At 38.1% G+C, this 11082-nt stretch overlaps 1 protein-coding gene and 1 long non-coding RNA gene across 2 annotated transcripts in view; both read right to left on the bottom strand.

Moving 5' to 3' along the window:
* Positions 1-11082, bottom strand: part of LOC122985399 — a 365027-nt gene that overhangs the window by 134487 nt on the left and 219458 nt on the right. The window lies entirely within an intron of this gene.
* On the bottom strand, positions 4692-10004 carry commd9 (COMM domain containing 9). The gene is made up of 6 exons (XM_044355968.1): positions 9918-10004; positions 8874-8990; positions 7481-7620; positions 6476-6510; positions 6251-6354; positions 4692-5153 (listed from the first exon to the last, which is right to left on the bottom strand). The coding sequence occupies exons 1-6, from the start codon at positions 9969-9971 to the stop codon at positions 5016-5018; spliced, it is 588 nt and encodes a 195-aa protein (XP_044211903.1). The 5' UTR covers positions 9972-10004; the 3' UTR covers positions 4692-5015.

Here is an 11082-nt window from a genome sequence, read left to right as displayed (position 1 = left end):
GTTCATCAGTTTCCTCCTTCTCTTTTTACATTATTAACCTTTTATGAGCTGACTCACCTGTTCACCTGACAGTACATGTCCTGCACATGCTCAGTGGTGTCCTGCTCTGCAAAACATAAAGGAATCAATAACTTCATGTAAATATATCTTTAATTCATTTCAAGTTAATTTAATTAATTCTACTTTTCAGATTCTTTCAGAACTTATAAACATGATGATTAGTTGAATAAATGTTCTGCTGATGTTCATTAAACTGTTTTCAGCAGCCGTGAACCTAAACTGACCAACATCAGTGTGGATCAGCAACCAGGCCGAGCAGCCTCAGACCTCCAGGTTTCCTCCATAAATCTGCTGAATCAGTCTGAGCTCTGACTGTCCTCTATCTTCCGGCTGCTTCCAGTTGTATTTGATCAAACTGAGGGACAGCTGGTATTATTCCAGTCATTATCTTCTCTAATGATCCATTGATTGATCAGTGTATAAATGTGGATCATTATGAACATATTCAGATGTTTTGTTTTGTCACAAACACAAAGATGTTGAGTTTACTTGACAACAAACATCACTGAGTTTAAATTTGACCCAGTTTGGATCCAAACAGCAGCGACACAATACTGAGTTCATGTTGTTCTGAGACAGTTTCACTGTTATTTTTTATTATTGATCCAAACTAAACCTTGTTATAATCTACTCTGCTCTGTTTAAACTGACATGTGATGGTTTGTTATTGATTGTTAATAACTTGTGTATCTGATGAATGTCATATTCACATCGTTTGTACCAGAAACAATAAATCTGTGACAGTTTGTAGCTAAAGCTTGTTGTGTGTAACACTGGCTCACAGCAACAGATTGATAAAGTGAACCTGATGTTGTTGCTGCTGTATTGATCCAAACTAGGTCAAATAGACCCAGCAAACAAGATTTGACATTTTGACTTAAAAAATGGCTTTGATTAATCAGTAATCAAAAACTGTGCCAACTGATGTTCTGTCAATCGACTTATCAACCAATAATTTCAGCTGTAGAGTGTTAACATGTACAGTGGGTCAACAAGGAGGTTAATGTGGTCATCATCAACAACACTGTATTCATCTTGTTTTCTTACATTCAGTGAACTAAACTCAGTTACTTTGACATTACAGTGATTCATGACTTTACTTCAGTGAACTCACACTTGTAAAGCAGCAGATCTGATGTGTTTCAGTAGAGACATGATGTTTCACAGTCAGGTTATATTCAGCTCTTTGTATTTTCACCTGTAAACACATGAATAAGGTTCAGTTTTTCAGTTATTCATCTCCTCTGCTACGCTGACGATACACTAATGTGTTTAAAAAATAGTAAATATTCATCATGAGTTCTATGAGCTTTACTTTATTATGACTGTAAAACACTTGTTTAATGTTCTATATATATATATTTATACTGCATCAGACAAAGGACTTCTCTCTGTACTTGTCTTGTCAGATCTTAGTGCTGCATTTGATATCATTGACCATCACATCCTATTACAGAGACTGGAACATTTAATTGGCATTAAAGGAACTGCATTAAGCTGGTTTAACTCTTATTTATCAGATCAATTTCAGTTTGTACATGTTTATGATGAATCCTCCATGAATGCAAAAGTTAGACATGGAGTTCCACATGGTTCTGTGATTGGACCAATACTATTCCCCCCTATATATGCTTCCTTTAGGTAATATTATTCAGAAACACTACATAAATTTTCATTGCTATGCAGATGATACCCAATTATATTTCTCAATGATACCCGTCAGCAGCTCTGTCATAACCTGACAGTTGATCCAGTTTTTAAGCCACATTTTACATTATATTTTTAGTTACTGGCTGATTTTAACCATGAGTTTTTAACTAAGAACAAGGTTTTAATAATCAGGTGCTCAAATTTTAAGTTACATTCTCGATTTGGACAGCTGGCCAAGGCCAGCGTAAATCCGGCTTGTTTTTAACATTTTTAGCACTGAGAGCTAATTCAGCAAGAATCCACAGTCATCGGGTGCCAGTATGTACTTCAGAGGGCAAATTGAGGCCTAACCACCGCATTGGGTCCACTTTTTGGACCCGTGTTGGTAAATTTCTGCTGTTTGTCTCCCTATGGTTCACCAAACACTTTTGCTAAAGCCATACCAGCACTGTGGGCTCTGATTGGAGCAGTTGTGTGTAAGTGCCTGCGACATCCCTGTCTGCGGATGCTAGACCTAAAGCGTTGGTCAATCCCACTCCATCCCACCAGAAGCCCTGGTCACTGGTCGGTTCTTGCAGCAGGAAAGGGGGGCACTCCTTCCATGCGCCCTCCCAATACAACATCCAGCTGGAGAATAAGTATGATATCCTGGACCTACATGACTGTCCTCCTTTGGTTGCAGAGCCCCAGCCCTCTCCTCCTCCATCCCCTCTGCCTTCTCGTGGTTTCCGCAACTCTCTGTCACCTCCAATCCCTCCACCTAGACGCTCCTCTCACACTGAGACTCACCGCTCCACACCACTCTTTACCGCGGTGCTGCAGCGAGCTCCTGCCCATCACTCTGTCCAGCCTGGACTATCCACTTCACCACCACGGGTGCAGTCTTACCCACTGGTCCACTCCCCCCCATCCATGCTCATCATTGGAGATTCAATTGTAAGGAACGTTAAGAGTAAATGTGCAGAGACATTTTGTTTTCCAGGTGCTAAGGTGTGCGATATTATGGAAAAAATCCCCAGCATCCTGGCTGAAAACCCACTGGCCCAAAACGTTGTGCTTCATGTAGGCTGTAATGATATCGTCATTCCTCGCCAGTCCTCTGAAATTTTAAAACATATCAATATCCAACTCCAACTGAAGTCATCACAGGGCACTTTCCACATAGAGCAAGTCTAGACCGTACTCTTTAATTTACAGAGACCCAACAATTCCTCCATGAGCAGCACTTGGTGACAGCAGCAAGGAAAAACTCCCCTTTGACGGGAAGAAACCTCAAGCAGAACCGGACTCTAGGTGGGCGGCCATCTGCTTTGACCGGTTGGGTTGAGAGAGAAAGGATTAGAAGGAATAGTTTCTCTGTTCATCGTCTTGGTTTCTCACCACTGCCTGATAAATGTGACGATGTTGCTCTGAACATCTGTGTCGCGTCAACGCTCAACTCTCTGGCGAAGATGATATTCAGAACTTGTGATCATCTTATGCATCATCTCAGCTGATGATTGTAGGTGACCTTAACCATGACTGATCCAGCCAATCAGACTTAAAGATATTTGTGTTGAATTGAACCTCTCAGCTAATAATATCCAAAACAACAGGACTGAACATGAAAATTCTACATTAATTGACCTCATTTTAACAAACCCCACATTTACTCTGCGTCTGGTATTGTTGTTCTGGATATCAGTGACCGCTGCCCAGTAGTTTGTGTCAGAAACACAGTATTTATTAAAAAGAGAAACTTCAAACATGTCAGCACAGAGATTTTCCTCAATGATTTATATCACTGGAACATCTTCTTTTAAAGACTCAGTGCTGCATTATTTAATATATTTACTCTTACTGCTGACAGCCAGGCTCCTCACAACATGTTTCTGCTTTTCTCCTGAAGTTGCTCTGGCTGTATGTAATAGAAACAAACTTTGGTCCATTGTTAGAGATTTTGGCACAAACACTGAGACAGAAATTCAGACAGCAGAGTAACCGTGTCATCGCCTTCATAAGAAAGCAGAATGTGACTATTACCTGTCTGCAGCAGTAACAGTTACCCCCCACACTGCTCCCAGCAGTCATTAATGGTGAAACTGAGCCCATTATTAATAAACTTACTTACTTACTTAAACAAAGGGACAACTCCAACATCACAAACACTGAGTTTATATTGTTGTTTCACCTCTACTGTCATTCAGCAGATACAACAACACTAAGATACAGTCTGGCTGCAAGTTTTAGGAAGTGAGCAGTAATGGAAGCACATGTTAGTTATTTGTCTTAAACACGCAAAACACTGGTATGGTCCTTTAAAGTGACAGAAGTATTAAATTTAGTCTTTACCCAGTTCCCGTGGGATGTCCTTCAAAACAAGACTTATTATCTTCAGGTTTGATTTGCAGACCTGTTGATTAGCCAGAGCTCCTTCATAAGTTCCCTTTAGCTGATATGCTCTATAAAGCTGGGCTTTTTTTTAGCTAATATATCAGTGCTGTAACGTTAAAGTGAGGTGATTTCCTTTCAATAGTCGTGTTAACAGTCCAACAGTCACGTAGCTTTAATGACCAGAAACAGTTTCATTCTGGGTAAATGGGAAATGTCACTAATTAACCTTAAAAAAAAAAAAAACAGTGATGTTTGCTAACAACTTGTGTTAATGAAGCTGGAGGATCATGTTCAGTGGAGGCTGGTCCATTGAGGCAGAGGAGGTTGATCCTCCTTTATTTTTTGTGAGGCAAGAGGGAGATCAAAATATAAAAAAGAATATTTGGTTGAAACAAACCATTATAAATCTCAGTATTATTTATAAAATATTGTTTCTTTCTTCTTTGGAAAAAATCCATTATTGAAATTCTGAAATGTTTCAACAGCGACACCTGCAGGGCAGGAGGAGAAAGAGCAGTGTGTGTGAAGTGGTGGTGGGAGCCAGTGGGGGACAAATAAAGTAAATAATAAGACACAAAGAATTGCAATGTTTTTATGTTTTTGCAGTTTTCATTTTATATTTTTACTTAAAGACAGAATTAAACGATACATCATTTATTAAAAATTGTACTTGATTATTTTGGCTGTTAGTCCACTAACTCGATTCATTGTAATTACTTTATCATAACTGATGATGCAAACCAACTTCTTCCAACTTGACAAGAGAAACTTCCGGAAGGAAAAACACAATAAATCAACATTTTGGTCCAACATGTAGATTTAAACAGTTTTCAGTCCAAACACATCCGTCTGTAAAAAATGTCCATTAACAGAGATGTGATGTCATAATATGAACAAGCCAATCAGCTGTCTCGGGGGGAAGGTTAGAGTCCTCATTTCCCAGCGACCACAGACAGCTGGTCGCGGATGCGTCCCAGTCCGTCCAGTATGGTGTCCAGGGACTCCCTGCTCAGCTCCACCGTCACCGTGGAAACCGACTCACCGCCCGCTGACTGACACGGATCCTCCATCTGCAGACAAACACATCACACGTTAATAAATAAATGTTATTTATTAACGTGTGATGTGTTTGTAAGATTTTAAATTTACAAATATAGAAAACAAAAGAGCTGAAAAGAACAATTCAACAAATAAACTTGATTATATAATCAGAGTTCAGGAATAATAAATCTAAAGTTGATCATACAATATGCAGATTACAACAACAAACCTGGACCTCCACTCACTCGTGCTATTATAAATATATTTTATTATAGGATGGTTAGGGTTTAATATTTACTTGTGAACACTGAAATTGAATATAAATCTGTCTTTAAATGTACTAATTTTGCAGACAAGATAAGTATTGTGTGTTATGAGTAACAACTTCCTTTGCCCAGTTGATACTGTACTATAGATTTAAAAATTCATTGACACATTTGCAAGTAACCAAAATACCAAAAAACAACACACAGTGAACCTTCTAGATGTCTGATGTCAGGTTTAATTCTGATTGATCAACTTTACTTTTAAGCAAGTAGCTCTACACATAATAATCTTTTTAGCAAATGTTTTAAACAGAAATCTCTTATTTAAACCTGCATTAACTGAGTTTTTGTCCTCTAATTTTCACTAGTAGTAGTGAACACAACACTGACATCACATCACCTTTTAAGTTGATATGTTGAACTTGTTAGTAAACAGTTTCCACATCCAGCAGTTACGGAGCAACATTATCATTCATTTGGAGTCGTGTTTCTGTCCACCTGGTGAATGTGAGTCCAATATTCACTCTCTTTTAGCTCCATTCTACCAACTCCTGAGGGAAATATCTGGCCACGACTAACACATTACACACTGAACGATAAGAAAAATATACATTTTCATCAAAAGACTAAAACTAAATGAAGACAGATGTCTGCCTCCATCACCTGAATAACTACAACACCCCAGTTAGACCTGAGTGGAACTGACCTGTTCAACTGTCACCCAGAAGTTCTGCTTTCCTACATTTTCATTGTATTTTAATGTAAATTGATGAGCAGCGGCTGCATCAGTTCATGTGAACGATGGACAGAAAGTCACATGACCTCAGTAGATCGAGGTTCTGGTTCTGCTTCGTACCAACCTTGAACTGAACCATGCAGGTCGGGACAGACATACGACTGACTGAGTCTGAGCCCGTTACCATGTCGACTCTCCAGTCCAGCTCCTTCAACTGGGGGAGAGAGACTACACACACACACACACACACACACACACACACACACACACACACACACAGAGTTTAGGGTCTAACACATGCAGCAGTACATGAAGATAAAGATAAAACATGATTATGGACTCTACTCACTCTGATTACTGACGGCTTCTGTTCTCCATGTTGGACTGAAAAACATCAGAGGAAGACGTGTGATGTCATCACAACCTGCACTTACATCATATTCAGCCAACCAAAAGGAAGAGGAATATTTATGGCTCATAAATTATTCAAAATGGGTTTGATTTTATTTATTATGGACAAATGTTTTGTAAATCTCGTCCGGTTCAGGGCAGTCTCATGTCTTATTTATTTATTGGGACCATGTACAGTGTTAAACATAAATGTGTGTACTGCACCAGAGTTAGCTTATAGCTAATTCTCATCTGCAGTCCCTTCAGCAGGTCACAATTAAAACATATAACAGCACAAAGTAAAAACACACACATGACACATTACACAAAATACAAAGCTACACACAATAGCACATCACATACACCCACAATGTCAACTAGAAATTAATAATGTAAGCTTGTCAAATTAAAAGCAACATTATTTGCGTTCATGATGATATCAGTGTCAGTGTGTTCATGAGTGAAGGGGCTGGAGCCGGCAGGTCGGGTCAATGGATTCATGCTGCTGACGCCAAATTCTGACGCTACGCTGCGAGTCTCAGAAGACATCAAGATTCATCAGACCAGGCTGCGTTTTTCCAGTCTTCAACTGTTTGTTTGCATTGATCAGACAGTTTCAGAAATACTCAAACCAGCCCATTTGGCTCCAACAATCATTCTAATGTTTGATGTGAACATTAACTGAAGCTCCTGACCCGTATCTGCATGATTTAATGCACTGCTGCCACATGATTGGCTGAATAAGCAGGTGTTCCTAATAAAGTGCTCAGTGAGTGTATATTCATGTTTTTCCTGCTTTAAATCCAAATATAATCACATAACTGTTTTCTTTCTTCTGCAATACTGACACCCAGTGGTCAAACTCGTTCCTTCTTTTGCCATAAAGAAGGAAAAGTGTGATGTTTGGTAGCTGACTGATGGGAAGCAGTGAAATGAAGCAGCAGGTGTGTTTTGTGCAGCTGACCTGTTCTCCAGCAGGATCTTGGTGAGCAGGTTCTTCAGGCTGGAGTGGAAAGATTCGGGGAAGAGATGGAGGATCTGCTCAGGAGAGCTGAGGTTGTGGAAGACGACGTGATGAGACAGGATGTGGAGAGACTGGACAAGCTGGAGAAAAGACAATAAATCTAAATGTATCAATTACATCACATACAACTAACAGACATCTCTGATTTTTATACATTTAATTCCCAGAGTTGCTCACTGAAACGTAAAAATCGCAGAAAATCTCCTTCTTATGAAGTTATTTTTGTCTATTACTGAACCCTAAAAGTTTTGTTTTCTCAAAACAAGTGAAAAAATCTGCCTACGCCGTACAGCTGCAACTATTAATCAATCAGACAATCATCAATTAATCGGCAACTATTTTGACAATCAATTCATCGTTTTTCACTGCTGGTTTTGTTTTCAAATGTGACAACATGGCTGTTCTTGGCTCCTAAACATGTCTTGTTTGTCATTGGTGACAGTAAATTGAACAGAGCTGCAACGATTAGTCGATTAATCCATTAGTTGCCAACCATTAAATTAATTGCCAACTATTTTGATAATCGCTTAATCGTTTTAGGTCATTTTTTAAGAAGAAAATGTTCAAATTCTCTGATTCCAGCTTCTTAAATATGACCGTAAACTGAGTATCTTTGGGTTGTGGACTGTTAGTCGGGACATAAGAAAGCATTTCGGGACGTCAAGTCGGGTTTTGGGAAACAGTGATCGATATGTTTCACTATTTTCTCACATTTTATGGACCAAACAACTGATCAATTAAGTGAGAAAATAAAAATGATCGTTAGTTGCAGCCCTAATATAGAATATCTGAAGGTTTTGGACTGTTAGTCAAAGCAAGCAAAACAAAAACATCACTGGCCTCTAAGAAATTGTGAATGTTATTGTTTCACTATTTTTTAAACATTTCATCGACTGAATGATTAATTGAGAAAATAGTCGGCAGATTAATCGATAATAAAAATAATGTTTAGTTGCAGCCCGACTGTGCAGTAAAATTATTTCAGCCTGTTCGGATCAGCTTGTCAGAGGAATCTGTGTCAGCATCTTGAAACAGGACGAGATGCAATAAAATTACTTTAGAGCTTGTAGACAACGATATAAAGAAAAATAACTTAAAAACCTGGAAAACTTTGTACACATCAAACCAACAGGTAACTTCAAAGTCCCCTTGAACACACTATAAACATTTACCACATTTAATTGAATTAAAAATGGCAATTAACTAAACTGATGGTAACTGAGATGGAACCAAACCTCTGTGCAGCACATACTGTGTCCTAAAAATCTCATTCATATATTCCATAAGGATATAACAGATGGTGAAAATGACATCATACACAGGTGTCTGTTACCTGTGCAGCCTGAGCCGCAGGGATGCTGAGCGTCGCTGCTGTGGTTTCTGTCAGCCGGCGACTCGGACCTCTGTGACTCTGAACACAAACGTCCCTCACTGCGTCTTTAGACGGAGCCTAAAGAGATGAAAACACTTCAGAATCAACAACATCCAACAACAACATCAGCGCAGCTCGCAACTAGGGCTGCCACTAACTGGTACATTCATTAATGATTAAGCTGTTTTTTGTGGATTACTTTCTTTCATAATCGATTGATTGTTCAGTGTATAACATCATTATTCCCTAAAGCTCAGGCGAACATATTCAGATGACTTATTCTGTCTGACCAACAGTCAGAAACACAAAGATGTTGAATTTAACTGGAAAAGTAGCAAATATTCACATCTAAGAAGCTGCACCAGAGACTTTTTGGCTTTTTTTGCTTTAAATAAATGACTTAAGGATCAATCAATTATCAAAAAATGTAGCAAATTAATTTTCTGTCAATCAACTAATCGATTAATCATTATTGGACATCATTTCAGCACTTGAGACCTACAATTAGAGAATATCTTTGGGTTATGGATAAAACAAGACATTTGTGGGTTATGGGAGACAGTCATCGAGATTTTTCACTATTTTCTGACATTTTATAGACCAAACCAACTAAACGCTTAATCGAGAAAATAACTGACAAGTATTAGACAGTTAAGTCATTACATTGTACACTATTTCTGTAGGCTAACTTACATTAAAATAATGAATGTTTGCTCTCTTTCTTCAAAAAAAAAATCAATGACACTTCATACTGAGTTAAACACACATCAGTCTAAATCAGTGTTGAACTTTATTTAACAGTTAAAATAAAACCAAAGTGTCTTTATCAGAGTTTATTTCACTACGTCCTGTTTTTAATGCAGCGGCTGTGAACGTTAGCTGTTAGCTGTTAGCTGTTAGTAAGCTAATGTTGACTGTTTTATAACATTCAGACAACAAACCACCATTTTTTTCTTAGTTTCCAAGCTGAAAGTTTTAAAAACCGGTGATATTATCGAGCTGTACCTTCAAAAGAAGCTGCAAGTTCTCAAAATGTTCGCTGGAGACAGTGGCAGCCATGTTGACATGTGACGTTTACTGATTGTCACGTGACATATAGATGACGCTACTGCTCATGGGAAATGCAGTTCACTCAATAAAACATGCAGGATGAAAACTTAAAGTCAGATGAGACTTTATTGTAGTGGGAAACATACAATAACATAAAATTATACTGATAAAAAGTAATGTAATGCAAACGGTATTAGCCACACCAGAACATATATGCTTTTGAATTTTGTATAAAAATATAAAAAATATTGTAGGACTGAAGCAGAGTGGGAAAGAAGCAGCAGTAGAGCACACAGGGGGAATGAATGAATAAATAAATAAATAAATAAATAAATAAAGGCTTCTGATTTGAAAACATACAGAAATACAGAAACAAACAAATGAAAATGTGATAATAATTAATCGTTTACCATTATTACATCTGTAGCTTTCCAGTCGTTTTTCACCTGTCATCTCTGTAACAGTTCATTTACATGTTCATGAGAGCTTGTAAATCCAACAGCAATTACGACCCTTATATCTAAAGAAATACACAAAAACAGGCTATATGAATTACATGAAAATGAACTAATAGCTCTTGTAATAAACCCAGTGAAGGCCTGCATGATAGTGATCCTGACTGCTATATTATTATATATGACATCATTAGATTATTACTAGTGAAGCATCAGTGTTAGAGCAGCATGTTACTGTTGTAGCTGCTGGAGGTGGAGCTAGTTTACACTACTTTATATACAGTTAGCTAGTTTAGTCCAGTGGTTCCCAACCTAGGGGTCGGGCCCCTCCAAAGGGTCAGCAGATAAATCTGAGGGGTCGTGAGATGATTAATGGGAGAGGAAAGAAGAAAAAACAAAGTTCTGATACACAAATCTGTTTTCAGTTTTTGGACTTTTTCTCTAATCTTTGATTTTTGCTGAAATATTGGATCATTTGAACATTTATTGAAATGAAAGCATGTGAGAAGTTTAGAGGGAAAAATCACTATTTGGTGGAGCTGTTAACAACTCATAGACATGTGAAATGTGACCCCGACTACACACTGCTTTTTGTAAGACGTCAGAAGCCAAAAAGGTTGGAAACCACTGGTTTCATCTTTAATGTGTTGTATTTTAAAAGCTTG

Source organism: Thunnus albacares, chromosome 7, assembly GCF_914725855.1.
Source record: "Thunnus albacares chromosome 7, fThuAlb1.1, whole genome shotgun sequence".
Classification (NCBI taxonomy): domain Eukaryota; kingdom Metazoa; phylum Chordata; class Actinopteri; order Scombriformes; family Scombridae; genus Thunnus; species Thunnus albacares.
The sequence above is the reverse complement of the archived record's forward strand: the minus strand, read 5'-3'. Positions and strand labels throughout refer to the sequence as shown.